The sequence below is a fragment of the Pseudophryne corroboree genome, unplaced genomic scaffold (genome assembly GCF_028390025.1).
Source record: "Pseudophryne corroboree isolate aPseCor3 unplaced genomic scaffold, aPseCor3.hap2 scaffold_1402, whole genome shotgun sequence".
Lineage (NCBI taxonomy): Eukaryota > Metazoa > Chordata > Amphibia > Anura > Myobatrachidae > Pseudophryne > Pseudophryne corroboree.
Window position 1 is genome coordinate 43,250 of NW_026968028.1, and position 21,501 is coordinate 64,750.

General features: G+C 49.4%; 1 protein-coding gene across 1 annotated transcript in view; it reads right to left on the reverse strand.

Annotated features, from left to right (window-relative positions):
* LOC134995626 (heat shock 70 kDa protein 12A-like) overlaps positions 1-21,501 on the reverse strand; it is a gene marked incomplete at both ends in the record, with an annotated part of 82,970 nt that overhangs the window by 38,786 nt on the left and 22,683 nt on the right. Inside the window, one exon of the mRNA XM_063951115.1 lies at positions 11,602-11,729. Within this exon, the coding sequence (XP_063807185.1) occupies positions 11,602-11,729 (128 nt within the window). The remainder of the gene's footprint in view (positions 1-11,601; positions 11,730-21,501) is intronic.

Below are 21,501 nucleotides of genomic sequence, written 5' to 3' on the forward strand. Positions count from 1 at the left end.
TACAGGACTCTTACTCGCTGCACAAGCTACAGGACTCTTACTGCACAAGCTACAGGACTCTTACTGCACAAGCTACAGGACTCTTACTCGCTGCACAAGCTACAGGACTCTTACTGCACAAGCTACAGGACTCTTACTGCACAAACTACAGGACTCTTACTGCACAAGCTACAGGACTCTTACTCGCTGCACAAGCTACAGGACTCTTACTCGCTGCACAAGCTACAGGACTCTTACTCGCTGCACAAGCTACAGGACTCTTACTCGCTGCACAAGCTACAGGACTCTTACTGTACAAGCTACAGGACTTTTACTGCACAAGCTACAGGACTCTTACTGTACAAGCTACAGGACTTTTACTGCACAAGCTACAGGACTCTTACTCGCTGCACAAGCTACAGGACTCTCACTGCACAAGCTACCGGACTCTTACTGTACAAGCTACAGGACTTTTACTGCACAAGCTACAGGACTCTTACTGTACAAGCTACAGGACTTTTACTGCACAAGCTACAGGACTCTTACTCGCTGCACAAGTTACAGGACTCTCACTGCACAAGCTACAGTACTCTTACTCGCTGCACAAGCTACAGGACTCTTACTGCACAAACTACAGGACTCTTACTGCACAAGCTACAGAACTCTTACCCGCTGCACAAGCTACAGGATTCTTACTGTACAAGCTATAGGACTCTTACTCGCAGCACAAGCTACAGGACTCTTACTGCACAAGCTACAGGACTCTTACTGCACAAACTACAGGACTCTTACTGCACAAGCTACAGGACTCTTACTCGCTGCACAAGCTACAGGACTCTTACTGCACAAGCTACAGGACTCTTACTGCACAAGTTACAGGACTCTTACTGCACAAGTTACAAGACTCTTACTGCACAATCTACAGGACTCTTACTGCAAAAGCTACAGGACTCTTACTGCACAAGCTACAGGACTCTTACTGCACAAGCTACAGGACTCTTACTCGCTGCACAAGCTACAGGACTCTTACTGCACAAGCTACAGGACTCTTACTGCACAAGTTACAGGACTCTTACTGCACAAGTTACAAGACTCTTACTGCACAATCTACAGGACTCTTACTGCAAAAGCTACAGGACTCTTACTGCACAAGCTACAGGACTCTTACTGCACAAGCTACAGGACTCTTACTGCACAAGTTACAGGACTCTTACTGAACAAGCTACACAGGACTCTTACTGCACAAGCTACAGGACTCTTACTGCACAAGCTACAGGACTCTTACTGCACAAGCTACAGGACTCTTACTGCACAAGCTACAGGACTCTTACTGCACAAGCTACAGGACTCTTACTCGCTGCACAAGCTACAGGACTCTTACTGCACAAGCTACAGGACTCTTACTGCACAAGCTACAGGACTCTTACTGCACAAGCTACAGGACTCTTACTGCACAAGCTACAGGACTCTTACTGCACAAGCTACAGGACTCTTACTCGCTGCACAAGCTACAGGACTCTTACTGCACAAGCTGCAGGACTCTTACTCGCTGCACAAGCTACAGGACTCTTACTGCACAAGCTACAGGACTCTTACTGCACAAGCTACAGGACTCTTACTGCACAAGTTACAGGACTCTTACTGCACAAGTTACAAGACTCTTACTGCACAATCTACAGGACTCTTACTGCAAAAGCTACAGGACTCTTACTGCACAAGCTACAGGACTCTTACTGCACAAGCTACAGGACTCTTACTGCACAAGTTACAGGACTCTTACTGAACAAGCTACAGGACTCTTACTGCACAAGCTACAGGACTCTTACTGCACAAGCTACAGGACTCTTACTGCACAAGCTACAGGACTCTTACTGCACAAGCTACAGGACTCTTACTCGCTGCACAAGCTACAGGACTCTTACTGCACAAGCTGCAGGACTCTTACTCGCTGCACAAGCTACAGGACTCTTTCTGTACAAGCTACAGGACTCTTACTGCACAAGCTACAGGACTCTTACTCGCTGCACAAGCTACAGGACTCTTACTCGCTGCACAAGCTACAGGACTCTTACTGCACAAGCTACAGGACTCTTACTGCACAAACTACAGGACTCTTACTGCACAAGCTACAGGACTCTTACTGCACAAACTACAGGACTCTTACTGCACAAGCTACAGGACTCTTACTCGCTGCACAAGCTACAGGACTCTTACTGCACAAGCTACAGTACTCTTACTTGCTGCATAAGCTACAGGACTCTTACTCGCTGCACAAGCTACAGGACTCTTACTCGCTGCACAAGCTACAGGACTCTTACTCGCTGCACAAGCTACAGGACTCTTACTGCACAAGCTACAGGACTCTTACTGCACAAGCTACAAGACTCTTAGTCGCTGCACAAGCTACAGGACTCTTAATGCACAAGCTACAGGACTCTTACTCACTGCACAAGCTACAGGACTCTTACTCGCTGCACAAGCTACAGGACTCTTACTCGCTGCACAAGCTACAGGACTCTTACTGTACAAGCTACAGGACTCTTACTGCACAAGCTACAGGACTCTTACTTGCTGCACAAGCTACAGGACTCTTACTCGCTGCACAAGTTACAGGACTCTTACTCGCTGCACAAGCTACAGGACTCTTACTCGCTGCACAAGCTACAGGACTCTTACTCGCTGCACAAGATACAGGACTCTTACTCACTGCACAAGCTACAGGACTCTTGCTCGCTGCACAAGCTACAGGACTCTTACTGCACAAGCTACAGTACTCTTACTTTACAAGCTACAGGACTCTTACTCGCTGCATAAGCTACAGGACTCTTACTGCACAAGCTACAGGACTCTTACTCGCTGCACAAGCTACAGGACTTGTACTGCACAAGCTACAGGACTATTACTGCACAAGCTACAGGACTCTTACTCGCTGCTCAAGCTACAGGACTCTTACTGCACAAGCTACAGGACTCTTACTGCACAAGCTACAGGACTCTTACTCGCTGCACAAGCTACAGGACTCTTATGCGCTGCACAAGCTACAGGACTCTTACTGCACAAGCTACAGGACTCTTACTGCACAAACTACAGGACTCTTACTGCACAAGCTACAGGACTCTTACTCGCTGCACAAGCTACAGGACTCTTACTCGCTGCACAAGCTACAGGACTCTTACTGTACAAGCTACAGGACTCTTACTGCACAAGCTACAGGACTCTTACTGCACAAGCTACAGGACTCTTACTCGCTGCACAAGCTACAGGACTCTTACTCGCTGCACAAGCTACAGGACTCTTACTGTACAAGCTACAGGACTCTTACTGCACAAGCTACAGGACTCTTACTCGCTGCACAAGCTAAAGGACTCTTACTGCACAAGCTACAGGACTCTTACTGCACAAACTACAGGACTCTTACTGCACAAGCTACAGGACTCTTACTCGCTGCACAAGCTACAGGACTCTTACTCGCTGCACAAGCTACAGGCCTCTTACTATACAAGCTACAGGACTCTTACTGCACAAGCTACAGGACTCTTACTCGCTGCACAAGCTACAGGACTCTTACTGCACAAACTACAGGACTCTTACTGCACAAGCTACAGGACTCTTACTGTACAAGCTACAGGACTCTTACTGCACAAGCTACAGGAATCTTACTCGCTGCACAAGCTACAGGACTCTTACTGCACAAACTACAGGACTCTTACTCGCTGCACAAGCTACAGGACTCTTACTGCACAAGCTACAGGACTCTTACTCGCTGCACAAGCTACAGGACTCTTACTGCACAAACTACAGGACTCTTACTGCACAAGCTACAGGACTCTTACTCGCTGCACAAGCTACAGGACTCTTACTGTACAAGCTACAGGACTCTTACTCGCAGCACAAGCTACAGGACTCTTACTGCACAAGCTACAGGACTCTTACTCGCTGCACAAGCTACAGGACTCTTACTGCACAAGCTACAGGACTCTTACTGCACAAGCTACAGGACTCTTACTCACTGCACAAGCTACAGGACTCTTACTCGCTGCACAAGCTACAGGACTCTTACTGCACAAGCTACAGTACTCTTACTTTACAAGCTACAGGACTCTTACTCGCTGCATAAGCTACAGGACTCTTACTGCACAAGCTACAGGACTCTTACTGCACAAGCTACAGGACTCGTACTGCACAAGCTACAGGACTCTTACTGCACAAGCTAGAGGACTATTACTGCACAAGCTACAGGACTCTTACTCGCTGCACAAGCTACAGGACTCTTACTGCACAAGCTACAGGACTCTTACTGCACAAGCTACAGGACTCTTACTGCACAAGCTACAGGACTCTTACTCGCTGCACAAGCTACAGGACTCTTACTGTACAAGCTACAGGACTCTTACTGCACAAGCTACAGGACTCTTACTCGCTGCACAAGCTACAGGACTCTTACTGCACAAACTACAGGACTCTTACTCGCTGCACAAGCTACAGGACTCTTACTGCACAAGCTACAGGACTCTTACTCGCTGCACAAGCTACAGGACTCTTACTGCACAAACTACAGGACTCTTACTGCACAAGCTACAGGACTCTTACTCGCTGCACAAGCTACAGGACTCTTACTGTACAAGCTACAGGACTCTTACTCGCAGCACAAGCTACAGGACTCTTACTGCACAAGCTACAGGACTCTTACTCGCTGCACAAGCTACAGGACTCTTACTGCACAAGCTACAGGACTCTTACTGCACATGCTACAGGACTCTTACTCACTGCACAAGCTACAGGACTCTTACTCGCTGCACAAGCTACAGGACTCTTACTGCACAAGCTACAGTACTCTTACTTTACAAGCTACAGGACTCTTACTCGCTGCATAAGCTACAGGACTCTTACTGCACAAGCTACAGGACTCTTACTGCACAAGCTACAGGACTCGTACTGCACAAGCTACAGGACTCTTACTGCACAAGCTACAGGACTATTACTGCACAAGCTACAGGACTCTTACTCGCTGCACAAGCTACAGGACTCTTACTGCACAAGCTACAGGACTCTTACTCGCTGCACAAGCTACAGGACTCTTACTGCACAAACTACAGGACTCTTACTCGCTGCACAAGCTACAGGACTCTTACTGCACAAGCTACAGGACTCTTACTCGCTGCACAAGCTACAGGACTCTTACTGCACAAACTACAGGACTCTTACTGCACAAGTTACAGGACTCTTACTCGCTGCACAAGCTACAGGACTCTTACTGTACAAGCTACAGGACTCTTACTCGCAGCACAAGCTACAGGACTCTTACTGCACAAGCTACAGGACTCTTACTCGCTGCACAAGCTACAGGACTCTTACTGCACAAGCTACAGGACTCTTACTGCACAAGCTACAGGACTCTTACTCACTGCACAAGCTACAGGACTCTTACTCGCTGCACAAGCTACAGGACTCTTACTGCACAAGCTACAGGACTCTTACTGCACAAGCTACAGTACTCTTACTTTACAAGCTACAGGACTCTTACTGTACAAGCTACAGGACTCTTACTGCACAAGCTACAGGACTCTTACTCGCTGCACAAGCTACAGGACTCTTACTGCACAAGCTACAGGACTCTTACTGCACAAACTACAGGACTCTTACTGCACAAGCTACAGGACTCTTACTCGCTGCACAAGCTACAGGACTCTTACTCGCTGCACAAGCTACAGGACTCTTACTATACAAGCTACAGGACTCTTACTGCACAAGCTACAGGACTCTTACTCGCTGCACAAGCTACAGGACTCTTACTGCACAAACTACAGGACTCTTACTGCACAAGCTACAGGACTCTTACTCGCTGCACGAGCTACAGGACTCTTACTCGCTGCACAAGCTACAGGACTCTTACTGCACAAGCTACAGGACTCTTACTCGCTGCACAAGCTACAGGACTCTTACTGCACAAGCTACAGGACTCTTACTCGCTGCACAAGCTACAGGACTCTTACTGCACAAACTACAGGACTCTTACTGCACAAGCTACAGGACTCTTACTCGCTGCACAAGCTACAGGACTCTTACTGTACAAGCTACAGGACTCTTACTCGCAGCACAAGCTACAGGACTCTTACTGCACAAGCTACAGGACTCTTACTCGCTGCACAAGCTACAGGACTCTTACTGCACAAGCTACAGGACTCTTACTGCACAAGCTACAGGACTCTTACTCACTGCACAAGCTACAGGACTCTTACTCGCTGCACAAGCTACAGGACTCTTACTGCACAAGCTACAGTACTCTTACTTTACAAGCTACAGGACTCTTACTCGCTGCATAAGCTACAGGACTCTTACTGCACAAGCTACAGGACTTGTACTGCACAAGCTACAGGACTCTTACTGCACAAGCTATAGGACTATTACTGCACAAGCTACAGGACTCTTACTCGCTGCACAAGCTACAGGACTCTTACTGCACAAGCTACAGGACTCTTACTGCACAAGCTACAGGACTCTTACTGCACAAGCTACAGGACTCTTACTCGCTGCACAAGCTACAGGACTCTTACTGTACAAGCTACAGGACTCTTACTGCACAAGCTACAGGACTCTTACTCGCTGCACAAGCTACAGGACTCTTACTGCACAAGCTACAGGACTCTTACTCGCTGCACAAGCTACAGGACTCTTACTGCACAAGCTACAGGACTCTTACTCGCTGCACAAGCTACAGGACTCTTACTGCACAAACTACATGACTCTTACTGCACAAGCTACAGGACTCTTACTCGCTGCACAAGCTACAGGACTCTTACTGTACAAGCTACAGGACTCTTACTCGCAGCACAAGCTACAGGACTCTTACTGCACAAGCTACAGGAATCTTACTCGCTGCACAAGCTACAGGACTCTTACTGCACAAGCTACAGGACTCTTACTCACTGCACAAGCTACAGGACTCTTACTCGCTGCACAAGCTACAGGACTCTTACTGCACAAGCTACAGTACTCTTACTTTACAAGCTACAGGACTCTTACTCGCTGCATAAGCTACAGGACTCTTACTGCACAAGCTACAGGACTCATACTGCACAAGCTACAGGACTCTTACTGCACAAGCTACAGGACTATTACTGCACAAGCTACAGGACTCTTACTCGCTGCACAAGCTACAGGACTCTTACTGCACAAGCTACAGGACTCTTACGGCACAAGCTACAGGACTCTTACTCGCTGCACAAGCTACAGGACTCTTACTGTACAAGCTACAGGACTCTTACTGCACAAGCTACAGGACTCTTACTCGCTGCACAAGCTACAGGACTCTTACTGCACAAGCTACAGGACTCTTACTCGCTGCACAAGCTACAGGACTCTTACTGCACAAACTACAGGACTCTTACTGCACAAGCTACAGGACTCTTACTGCACAAACTACAGGACTCTAACTGCACAAGCTACAGGACTCTTACTCGCTGCACAAGCTACATGACTCTTACTGCACAAGCTACAGGACTCTTACTCGCTGCACAAGCTACAGGACTCTTACTGCACAAACTACAGGACTCTTACTGCACAAGCTACAGTACTCTTACTTTACAAGCTACAGGACTCTTACTCGCTGCATAAGCTACAGGACTCTTACTGCACAAGCTACAGGACTCGTACTGCACAAGCTACAGGACTCTTACTGCACAAGCTACAGGACTATTACTGCACAAGCTACAGGACTCTTACTCGCTGCACAAGCTACAGGACTCTTACTGCCCAAGCTACAGGACTCTTACGGCACAAGCTACAGGACTCTTACTGCACAAGCTACAGGACTCTTACTCGCTGCACAAGCTACAGGACTCTTACTGTACAAGCCACAGGACTCTTACTGCACAAGCTACAGGACTCTTACTCGCTGCACAAGCTACAGGACTCTTACTGCACAAGCTACAGGACTCTTACTCGCTGCACAAGCTACAGGACTCTTACTGCACAAACTACAGGACTCTTACTGCACAAGCTACAGGACTCTTACTGCACAAACTACAGGACTCTTACTGCACAAGCTACAGGACTCTTACTCGCTGCACAAGCTACATGACTCTTACTGCACAAGCTACAGGACTCTTACTCACTGCACAAGCTACAGGACTCTTACTGCACAAACTACAGGACTCTTACTGCACAAGCTACAGGACTCTTACTCGCTGCACAAGCTACAGGACTCTTACTGTACAAGCTACAGGACTCTTACTCGCAGCACAAGCTACAGGACTCTTACTGCACAAGCTACAGGACTCTTACTCGCTGCACAAGCTACAGGACTCTTACTGCACAAGCTACAGGACTCTTACTGCACAAGCTACAGGACTCTTACTCACTGCACAAGCTACAGGACTCTTACTCGCTGCACAAGCTGCAGGACTCTTACTGCACAAGCTACAGTACTCTTACTTTACAAGCTACAGGACTCTTACTCGCTGCATAAGCTACAGGACTCTTACTGCACGAGCTACAGGACTCTTACTGCACAAGCTACAGGACTCTTACTGCACAAGCTACAGGACTATTACTGCACAAGCTACAGGACTCTTACTCGCTGCACAAGCTACAGGACTCTTACTGCACAAGCTACAGGACTCTTACTGCACAAGCTACAGGACTCTTACTCGCTGCACAAGCTACAGGACTCTTACTGCACAAGCTACAGGACTCTTACTGCACAAACTACAGGACTCTTACTGCACAAGCTACAGGACTCTTACTCGCTGCACAAGCTACAGGACTCTTACTCGCTGCACAAGCTACAGGACTCTTACTCGCTGCACAAGCTACAGGACTCTTACTCGCTGCACAAGCTACAGGACTCTTACTGTACAAGCTACAGGACTTTTACTGCACAAGCTACAGGACTCTTACTGTACAAGCTACAGGACTTTTACTGCACAAGCTACAGGACTCTTACTCGCTGCACAAGCTACAGGACTCTCACTGCACAAGCTACAGGACTCTTACTGTACAAGCTACAGGACTTTTACTGCACAAGCTACAGGACTCTTACTGTACAAGCTACAGGACTTTTACTGCACAAGCTACAGGACTCTTACTCGCTGCACAAGTTACAGGACTCTCACTGCACAAGCTACAGTACTCTTACTCGCTGCACAAGCTACAGGACTCTTACTGCACAAACTACAGGACTCTTACTGCACAAGCTACAGAACTCTTACCCGCTGCACAAGCTACAGGATTCTTACTGTACAAGCTATAGGACTCTTACTCGCAGCACAAGCTACAGGACTCTTACTCGTTGCACAAGCTGCAGGACTCTTACTGTACAAGCTACAGGACTTCCCACCTTGCTCACCTTTTTAACCTAGCGCTCTCTTCCGGCATCTTTCCCTCACCATTCAAACATGCTCTGGTCTCACCTATTATAAAAAACCCAACCTCGACCCTTCATCACACACTAGCTACTGCCCCATCTCTCTTCTCCCATTCGCCTCCAAACTACTTGAATGATTGGTCTACAGCTGTCTCACAAGCTACCTCTCTGACAACTCCTTCCTTGATCCACAGCAATCTGGTTTTCGCCCACTCCACTCCACTGAGACTGCCCTGGTGAAAGTCACCAATGACATGCTTTCGGCCAAATCCAGGGGCCACTTCTCTCTGCTTATCCTTCTGGACCTCTCTGCTGCCTTTGACACCGTGGATCATCCTCTCTTTCTCCACACACTCCAAAACATTGGCCTCTGTAGGACTGTCCTTGACTGGTTTACCTCTTACCTCACTTACCGCTCCTCCTCGGTGTATGCATCCGGCACCACCTCACACCCTTCCATCCTTCCTTTTGGTGTCCCTCAGAGTTCTTTCCTAGGCCCCCTGTACACCTCTTCCCTGGGTGCACTCATTAACTCCTTTGGCCTTCAATACCACCTCTATGCTGATGACACACACTCTATCTCTCCTCTCCTGATCTGTCCCCCTCTGTCCTCTCTCAGGTCTCCAGCTGCCTCTCTGCCATATCCTCCTGGATGTCTGAGCGCTCTCTGGAGCTCAACATGGACAAAAATGAACTCATTATCTTTCCCCCAGCCAGAGTAACACCCCCTACAAATATCTCTATCACTGTTGATAACACCACCATCTCCCCCATTCCCGAACTCTGCTGCTTGGACGTCACTCTTGACTCCTCCCTCTCCTTTGCACCCCACATCCAAGCTCTGGCGCAATCCTGTTGGTTCCAACTATGCAACATTGCTCGTATCAGGCCATATCTCTTCCAGAGTGCAAATAAACTCATCATCCACTCACTGGTCATCTCACGACTCAACTACTGCAATGTTCTCCTTACTGGACTCACTTGCTCCCATCTCGCTCCCCTCCAATCTGTCCTGAACTCCGCAGCTAGGCTCATCTTCCTCTCCTGCCACTCCACAACTACCACTCCCCTTCCCCAATACCTGCACTGCCTCCCATTCCCCTACAGAATCCTCTTCACACTCCTCACCCTCACATACAAGGCCATCTCTAATTTCACTGCTCCCTACATCTCCAACCTCCTTTCCCTTCATACTCCCTCCCGCCCCCTACAGTCGGCCAATGACCGTCGCCTCTCCTCTGCCCTGGTCACTACTTCCCATGCACTAGTTCAAGATTTTGCCTGTGCGGCACCCCTTCAGTGGAACGCACTCCCCCGCTCCATGAGACTCTCCCCAACCTTGCAAAGCTTCAAACAGGCACTGAAAACCTACCTATTCATCAAAGCGCACCCCTCCAATGCATAACCTAGTCCACAGAACTCTCACTGCACAGGTCACAGGACTCACTGCACAGGCCACAGGATTGTTACTGCACAGGCCACAGGATTGTCACTGCACAGGCCACAGGACTCTCACTGCACAGGCCACAGGACTCTCACTGCACAGGCCACAGGACTCTCACTGCACAGGCCACGGGACTCACTGCACAGGCCACAGGATTGTTACTGCACAGGTCACAGGATTGTCACTGCACAGGTCACAGGATTGTCACTGCACAGAACTCTCACTGCACAGGTCACAGGACTCACTGCACAGGCCACAGGATTGTTACTGCACAGGCCACAGGATTGTCACTGCACAGGACACAGGACTCTCACTGCACAGGTCACAGGACTCTCACTGCACAGGCCACAGGACTCTCACTGCACAGGCCACGGGACTCACTGCACAGGCCACAGGATTGTTACTGCACAGGCCACAGGATTGTCACTGCACAGGACACAGGCCTCTCACTGCACAGGTCACGGGACTCTCACTGCACAGGTCACAGGACTCTCACTGCACAGGCCACAGGACTCTCACTGCACAGGCCACAGGACTGTTAGTGCATACCAGACTATTTATTGGCAGTACCAGTACAAATCCTCGTTCATACACATTTCTTTCATATGCATTTGTTTTCAGTTTGCACCTATCTCATGTTATGTTCTAGTCTAATAACTAGTAAACTGCTTTCAATGAAATCCACTCTACTGGCTTAAGTAATATAATGATATATATTCCACGTATAGGCTGAGCGCAGTCCTCCTATTGCTGATGATATAACATGATATCTGGCCAGTCCCCTCCCGGCATGCTGCTGCACTGCAGATATTACCTCATTATATGAATACATTCCGGCTCCTTGGAGAAACTGTAGGCGTATCCACTGGAAGTGGTGCCAAAATCAATGGCAACAACTACTGAGAAGTTCTGCTCATCAGCCGAGCCGGTGTCCGAGTCTTTCTGTAAGAGAAATGCGCAGCGAGCAGTTAGCCCTGTAGACCTAGGCGTTAGAGATGAATTATCAGTATACAGTGTAGTCGGGTTGTCACCACCTCACAATGCATTATATCACAGACACCATCGCTATGTCATGGCAGCCAGACAGGTGTCCCCGGGCCATAAGGTGAGAGAATCAAACACTTGGCTCAGTATAGCAGCCCCTGGCCTGATGGGCCACCCCGGGGATGTGATCGCATGGTGACTGACAGGCGATTCTGAGTTCTATTCTAGTTCTAATTGTGTTTTATTCACCAAAAATCAATAAAAGTACATCAAAAAAGACAAAAATGATAGAAAAGCGTTCCTATTGGCCACATGCACTGTATTACCCACAAACCCCTTCATCCCTGGGCTAATCATTGCTGTGCCTGTAATTGGCAGGAGTTCTGCAGCCAGAGCCCCTCACGCTTCTCTCCCAGGTGTTTCCAGGAGAATGAGGCTTCAGACAATTCCACATCACTCACAAATCACATAGACCTGTTTCTAATGGTTCTACTGAAAATGGTGATTGATTTGTAGTTGATTTTGAGTAAATTTTCAAATCGACTATTAGTAAATATGGGCTAGAAATTATAATCTATGTTAAAGTATTGCATGTTCTATTGTAGCTCTATTCAAGCATAAAGTTCTAATTCTGTAGATTTTGAGTAGATTTTTAGTCGATTTTGACTTTAGTAAATACCTTTCACACAAAGAGCCTGATTTAGCATGGATTGCAACAGCAGAATCTTTCTCTAATGGGCAAAACCAAGGGGGCCATTCAGAGTTGTTCGCTTGCTAGCAGTTTTTAGCAGCCGTGCAAACGCTATGCCGCCGCCCTCTGGGAGTGTATTTTAGCTTAGCAGAAGTGCGAACAAATGTATCGCAGAGCGGCTACAATGTTTTTTTGTGGCACGCTTGCGTTTTTTCGAACACTCCCTGAAAGCGGTCAGTTGACACCCAGAAACACCCACTTCCTGTCAATCACTCTGTGGCCAGCAGTGCGACTGAAAAGCTTCGCTAGACCTTGTGTGAAACTACATCTTTCGTTTTAATAGTATGACGCGCGTGCGCATTGCGTCGCATACGCAGAAGTGCCATTTTTTGCCTGATCGCTGCGCAGCGAAAGAAAGCAGCTAGCGAACAACTCGGAATGACCCCCCATGTGCAGTGCAGATGGGGCAGATGTAACATGTGCAGAGAGTTAGATTTGGGTGGAGTGTGATCAAACTGAAATCTAAATTGCAGTGTAAAAATAAAGCCGCCAGTATTTACCCTGCACAGAAATAACACACTCAACCTAAATCAAACTCTCTCTGCACATGTTACATCTACCCCACCTGCACTGCACATGGTTTTGCCCATTAGAGAAAGATTTTGCTTTTGCGATCTATGCTGAATCAGGGCCAAATTCCACTGAAAATCGACAGAACACCAAAAATACACACACACACACACACACACACACACACACACACACACACACACACACACACACACACACACACACACACACACACACACACACACACACACACACACACACACACACACACACACACACACACACACACACACACCCCCATTTCACTTCTGATCCAGCCTAGCATCAGCTCCGGGTACACCAAACCCTTCAGAAGTGGCAGGATGACTGGATACATCTTATAGATACACAATGTTACCGCATGCTAACGGAGAGTTGCTTTATTTCTCTCCTTCCATTTGGTCAATACAAGTTGACACATTATATCACTGTTGTTTGTTATTATTTTATCATTATGTTATTAATATTGAGATAGGTGTTTGTAAGAAGAATAATGAGATGTAAAGCTGGGTACACATTAGGCAATATTTTCAATGATATCACTCACTTTGATCTGTCTGAGCGATATCGTTAGTAATATCATCCAGTGTGTATGCACTATGGGGTAATTCCAAGTTGATCGCAGCAGGATTTTTGATAGCAATTGGGCAAAACCATGTGCACTGCAGGGGAGGCAGATATAACGTGCAGAAAGAGTTAGATTTGGGTGGGTTATTTTATTTCTGTGCAGGGTAAATACTGGCTGCTTTATTTTTACCCTGCAAATTAGATTGTAGATTGAACACACCCCACCCAAATCTATCTCTCTCTGCACATGTTATATCTGCCTCCCCTGCAGTGCACATGGTTTTGCCCAATTGCTAACAAAAATCCTGCTGCGATCAACCTGGAATTACCCCCTATTTTGTTAACAATGCGCGCTCCTGTGGGTCGCTAGCGAGGTCTTCTGTCATCTGTACATGGTACATGCTGGTACATTTTGGCTATGTTGGTAACAATAAGGTGCACATCATCCAGTGTGTATGCAGTGAACAATGAATGACACCCATTAAATTCCTACCCAGAAGCTGAAAACCCTAGAATCGGATGACTCCTGTATATAGTTGGTCATTTGGAGAAATCCCTCAGTGTGCACGCTCAATATCACTTGTGTACAACTCTGGGAAGTTTAAGAGAAAACATTTAACAATATTGCCTAGTGTGTATAACCCTGGCATTGCAGCGTGATTAAACACATATATACTTATACCCCTTTCACACGGCAAACCCGAGACCGACCCGGATATATCCCGGGACATATTTGCAGTGTGAAAGGGGTATACTGCAAGTTAATGCTTTTTTGCTTTGCCCAGCTCAGAATATTCCCTATAGATTATATTATATTATGCACATACTGTTCCACTTTCCTGCTTTCATAAATAGCACTGAGAACATTCTAGTTCCAAATTACTTTTATATTTCTCTTATGTCCTAGAGGATGCTGGGGTCCACATTAGTACCATGGGGTATAGACGGGTCCACCAGGAGCCATTGGCACTTTCAGAATTTGAGAATGTGGGCTGGCTCCTCCCTTTATGCCCCTCCTACCAGACTCAGTCTAGAAAATGTGCCCGGAGGAGCCGGTCACAGCTAGGGGAGCTCTCTTGAGCTTTTCTAGTTAAAGTTATTTTTAGAGTTTATGTTTTTACAAGAGGCTGTTGGCAACAGCCTGCCTGCAGCGAGGGACTGAGGGAGGGAGTAGTGTCCGCCCTGCGGGGTCTGAGCCACTGACTCCGCTGACAGGACACTGAGCTCCAGAGGGGTCTGATCGTTCTCTGCCACAGGGGACCGCTCGCCCCAGCAGCATGCCGCCACCCCCTTACAGAGCTGAAGATGTGGTGAGTGAGACACCGACCCCCCTAGCAAGCGGGGGGCTGGTGTGAAGATGGCGGCAATGGGGAGGGAGAGCAGTATTAACTGCACTCCTGTGAAGGTTCAGAGGCACATGGTGCGGCGATGTGAGGGGTGCCCTGAGCCAGCGCTTACCCCCACACTGGTCCACAAGTCTGTCAGAATCCGCGGATCTAAGCCAGCAAGTTTTACCTCATGCCAGTATAATCTACGAAGAGCGGGAAGACAGCACCATTAAGGGGGGCGGAGCTTCTCCTCAGAGCGGACCAAGGAGCGTTCCAGCGCCATTTTCCTGCCTGCACAGCGCTGGATGGATGATCAGGTCCCTCCACAGCAGCTCCAACTGTCAGTACACGGTACCAGGGGGTTGTAGAAGGGAGGGGAGGCTGTAATACGACTGTGTCTCCTATTAAGGTGTCAGCGCTGACAAGGGGTCTCCCTTTGCTGAAAGCGCTGTGTGTGAGTTGGCTCTGATCTCTGTGTCTCTCTTGCCCTTCTTGGGGGGGGGGACTCTGTCTGCCCTCATGTGTGTGTGTGTGTGTGTGTGTGTGTGTGTGTGTGTGTGTGTGTGTGTGTGGAGTGTTTGCTGGTCTCCTTTAGCTATGTCCAGGGACACTGTGTCATATGCTGCAGAGGATTTATCCTCCCAGGATGATCCAGTTCCATGTAATCAGGATAGCACTGGTTTAGCACATATACCAGCAAGGGAACCAGAGTGGTTTTCCTCTATCAAATCTTGGATTTCTCAGTTTTCTGACAGGGTTGCAAAACTTGCAAGTAATGAATCTGCAACCCAGGTATTACAGAGCTCTATGGCAGTATGGCCTGGTTCTGGTACCTCAGGACGACCCGTTATATACCCCCACAAACGTGCGCTTGTGCCTGTCACACAAGACGACACGGATACCGATTCTGACACTACAGATGGTGATGGGGATGTGTTGCGGGGGTCCGCATCTCTTGCAAAGGGGGTGCAATTGATGATAGAGGCTATCAGGGATGTGTTGAATGTTAATGATACCACACCTGAGCAGGTTGAGGAGGTCTTTTTCACTGAAAATAAAAAAGCCTCGCTAACCTTCCCTGCGTCAAAGGAATTGAATGCTAAATTTGAGAAAGCATGGGAAAACCCTGAGAAAAAGTTCCAGATCCCTAAAAGGGTCCAGGTGGTGTTCCCTTTCCCTGAGGAGGATAGGAAAATATGGGAAAACACGCCGATTGTTGATGCCTCTGTGTCCAGACTCTCAAGGTGGTTTTACCTGTTCCAGGATCTACCGCCTTAAAGGAGCCGGCTGATAGAAAAATTGATATCACACTTAAATCAATGTACACTGCTTCAGGGGCCATATTACGTCCCACTATTGCTACTGCATGGATTCCAAAGGCAATAGTGAAGTGGTTGGCTAGCTTACTTGAGGATCTGGATATGATGGACAGGGATGATGTTGCTTTGTATTTACGCAACATACATGGTTCTGCAGGTTTTATGGTAGAGTCCATGAAAGACCTGGGTTCCATGGCTGCGGGAATCTCTTCCATGTCTGTTTCAGCTCGTCGGGGACTGTGGCTGCGCCAGTGGTCGGCCAACGCGGAATCCAGAAGAAGTGTGGAGTCCCTACCCTATACATGTCAGGCTCTCTTTGGGGAAGCTCTAGATGCGTGGATATCCACGGCTACAGCGGGTAAGTCTCCGTTTCTTCCCTCAGCAACACCTGCTCCGGCCTAACAAGCCTAGAAAGGCCAGAACTTCCAATACCTTCTTTAGGGAGGTCGGCTTAAGTCCAAGAAACCTGCCACTGCAGGTTCCCAGGAACAAAAGCCTGCGTCAAGTACCCCTAAGTCCTCCGCATGACGGTGGACTACTAGCCCCGGTGGTGGGGCCAGTGGGAGCGAGACTCAGACACTTCAGTCATGTCTGGGTATCGTCCGGCCTGGATCCCTGGGTGGTAGATGTTGTGTCTCAGGGATACAGGCTGGAATTTCAAAGTCTCCCTTCTCATCGCTTTTTCAAGTCAGGCTTGCCAACTCTGTTGGAGGACAGCACTGTACTACAAGACGCTGTCCAAAAGCTGGTAGAGGCACAGGTCATTGTGCCAGTACTACCTCACATGCTGACCAAAGGTTACTATTCAAAACTTTTTGTGGTACCAAAACTGGATGGTTCGGTCAGGCCCATTCTGAACCTAAAATCATTGAACCCCTTTCTAAAGGAGTTCAAGTTCAAGATGGAGTCTCTCAGGACGGTGATATCAGGTCTGGAAGAAGGGGAATTCCTGGTATCCCTGGATATCAAGGATGCGTACCTCCACATTCCGATCTGGCTGTCGCATCAGGCTTATCTCCGTTTCGCATTGCTGGACTGTCATTTCCAGTTCCAGAACCTGCCATTCGGACTCTCCACAGCACCACGGGTATTTACCAAGGTGATGGCGGAAATGATGATTCTCCTCAGCAAGCAGGGTGTGAACATCATTCCATATCTGGACGCAGAGCCGTAACTAGACTTTTTGGTGCCCTGTGCCAGAGAGAGAGAGTTTGCACCCCTCCCCATTTTTTTCAATAGGGACCCAAGGCGCATGCCTTGTGGGGAGGGAGCATGACAAGACTGATCCCAGATAACGCCCTCTCCCACGTTATATATATATATAAACATAATTAACATAATTATATAAACATAATCTCTGTGATCCCTCTGCTGTACCTCTAAGCACAACCTCAGTGATCCCTCTGCAGTACCTATAAACACAACCTCAGTGATCCCTCTGCAGTACCTATAAACACAACCTCAGTGATCCCTCTGCTGTACCTCTAAACACAACCTCAGTGATCCCTCTGCTGTACCTCTAAACACAAACTCCATGATATCTCTGCTGTACCTCCAAACACAACCTCAGTGATCCCTCTGCTGTACCTCTACACACAACCTCAGTGATCCCTCTGCTGTACCTCTAAACACAAACTCCATGATATCTCTGCTGTACCTCCAAACACAACCTCAGTGATCCCTCTGCTGTACCTCTACACACAACCTCAGTGATCCCTCTGCTGTACCTCTACACACAACCTCAGTGATACCTCTGCTGTACCTCTACACACAACCTCAGTGATCCCTCTGCTGTACCTCTACACACAACCTCAGTGATCCCTCTGCTGTACCTCTAAACACAAACTCAGTGATCTCTCCGCTGTACCTCCAAACACAACCTCAGTGATCCCTCTGCTGTACCTCTAAACACAACCTTGGTGATCCCTCTGCTGTACCTCTAAACACAACCTCAGTGATCCCTCTGCTGTACCTCTACACACAACCTCAGTGATCCCTCTGCTGTACCTCTACACACAACCTCAGTGATCCCTCTGCTGTACCTCTAAACACAACCTCAGTAATCTCTCCGCTGTACCTCCAAACACAACCTCAGTGATCCCTCTGTTGTACCTCTAAACACAACCTTGGTGATATCTCTGCTGTACCTCCAAACACAACCTCAGTGATCCCTCTGCTGTACCTCTACACACAAGGACACAGTGATAGCGGCCTCTTCCTAGCCACCCTCCCATACAGCCAGGTGTATGCAGAGCTCCTGATATGGTGACTGGTGCACCCTCACCCCAGTCTCACCCACTGAGCTCTGTATCCTGCACAATGATAGCGGCCTCTTCCTAGCCACCCTCCCATACAGCCAGGTGTATGCAGAGCCCCTGATATGGGTGACTGGTGCACCCTCATCCCAGTCTCACCCACTGAGCTCTGTATCCTGCACAGTGATAGCGGCCTCTTTCTAGCCACCCTCCCATACAGCCAGGTGTATACAGAGCCCCTGATATGGTAACTGGTGCACCCTCATCCCAGTCTCACCCACTGAGCTCTGTATCCTGCACAGTGATAGCGGCCTCTTTCTAGCCACCCTCCCATACAGCCAGGTGTATACAGAGCCCTGATATGGTGACTGGTGCACCCTCACCCCAGTCTCACCCACTGACCTCTGTATCCTGCACAGTGATAGCGGCCTCTTTCTAGCCACCCTCCCATACAGCCAGGTGTATACAGAGCCCCTGATATGGTGACTGGTGCACCCTCACCCCAGTCTCACCCACTGAGCTCTGTATCCTGCACAGTGATAGCGGCCTCTTCCTAGCCACCCTCCCATACATCCAGGTGTATACAGAGCCCCTGATATGGGTGACTGGTGCACCCTCACCCCAGTCTCACCCACTGAGCTCTGTATCTCCTGCACAGTGATAGCGGCCTCTTCCTAGCCACCCTCCCATACAGCCAGGTGTATACAGAGCCCTGATATGGTGACTGGTGCACCCTCACCCCAGTCTCACCCACTGAGCTCTGTATCCTGCACAGTGATAGCGGCCTCTTCCTAGCCACCCTCCCATACAGCCAGGTGTATGCAGAGCCCCTGATATGGTGACTGGTGCACCCTCACCCCAGTCTCAGCCACTGAGCTCTGTATCTCCTGCACAGTGATAGCGACCTCTTCCTAGCCACCCTCCCATACAGCCAGGTGTATACAGAGCCCCTGATATGTGTGACTGGTGCACCCTCACCCCAGTCTCACCCACTGAGCTCTGTATCCTGCACAGTGATAGCGGCCTCTTCCTAGCCACCCTCCCATACAGCCAGGTGTATGCAGAGCCCCTGATATGTGTGACTGGTGCACCCTCACCCCAGTCTCACCCACTGAGCTCTGTATCTCCTGCACAGTGATAGCGGCCTCTTCCTAGCCACCCTCCCATACAGCCAGGTGTATACAGAGCCCCTGATATGGTGACTGGTGCACCCTCACCCCAGTCTTAGCCACTGAGCTCTGTATCCTGCACAGTGATAGCGGCCTCTTCCTAGCCACCCTCCCATACAGCCAGGTGTATGCAGAGCCCCTGATATGGTGACTGGTGCACCCTCACCCCAGTCTCACCCACTGAGCTCTGTATCTCCTGCACAGTGATAGCGGCCTCTTCCTAGCCACCCTCCTATACAGCCAGGTGTATACAGAGCCCCTGATATGGTGACTGGTGCACCCTCACCCCAGTCTCACCCACTGAGCTCTGTATCCTGCACAGTGATAGCGGCCTCTTCCTAGCCACCCTCCCATACAGCCAGGTGTATGCAGAGCCCCTGATATGGTGACTGGTGCACCCTCACCCCAGTCTCACCCACTGAGCTCTGTATCTCCTGCACAGTGATAGCGGCCTCTTCCTAGCCACCCTCCCATACAGCCAGGTGTATACAGAGCCCCTGATATGGTGACTGGTGCACCCTCACCCCAGTCTCACCACTGAGCTCTGTATCTCCTGCACAGTGATAGCGGCCTCTTCCTAGCCACCCTCCCATACAGCCAGGTGTATGCAGAGCCCCTGATATGGTGACTGGTGCACCCTCACCCCAGTCTCACCCACTGACCTCTGTATCCTGCACAGTGATAGCGGCCTCTTCCTAGCCACCCTCCCATACAGCCAGGTGTATACAGAGCCCCTGATATGGGTGACTGGTGCACCCTCACCCCAGTCTCACCCACTGACCTCTGTATCCTGCACAGTGATAGCGGCCTCTTCCTAGCCACCCTCCCATACAGCCAGGTGTATACAGAGCCCCTGATATGGTGACTGGTGCACCCTCACCCCAGTCTCACCCACTGAGCTCTGTATCCTGCACAATGATAGCGGCCTCTTCCTAGCCACCCTCCCATACAGCCAGGTGTATACAGAGCCCCTGATATGGTGACTGGTGCACCCTCACCCCAGTCTCACCCACTGAGCTCTGTATCCTGCACAGTGATAGCGGCCTCTTCCTAGCCACCCTCCCATACATCCAGGTGTATACAGAGCCCCTGATATGGGTGACTGGTGCACCCTCACCCCAGTCTCACCCACTGAGCTCTGTATCTCCTGCACAGTGATAGCGGCCTCTTCCTAGCCACCCTCCCATACAGCCAGGTGTATACAGAGCCCCTGATATGGGTGACTGGTGCACCCTCACCCCAGTCTCACCCACTGAGCTCTGTATCCTGCACAGTGATAGCGGCCTCTTCCTAGCCACCCTCCCATACAGCCAGGTGTATGCAGAGCCCCTGATATGGTGACTGGTGCACCCTCACCCCAGTCTCACCCACTGAGCTCTGTATCCTGCACAGTGATAGCGGCCTCTTCCTAACCACCCTCCCATACAGCCAGGTGTATGCAGAGCCCCTGATATGGTGACTGGTGCACCCTCACCCCAGTCTCACCACTGAGCTCTGTATCCTGCACAGTGATAGCGGCCTCTTCCTAGCCACCCTCCCATACAGCCTGGTGTATACAGAGCCCCTGATATGGTGACTGGTGCACCCTCACCCCAGTCTCAGCCACTGAGCTCTGTATCCTGCACAGTGATAGCGGCCTCTTCCTAGCCACCCTCCCATACAGCCTGGTGTATACAGAGCCCCTGATATGGTGACTGGTGCACCCTCACCCCAGTCTCAGCCACTGAGCTCTGTATCCTGCACAGTGATAGCGGCCTCTTCCTAGCCACCCTCCCATACAGCCAGGTGTATA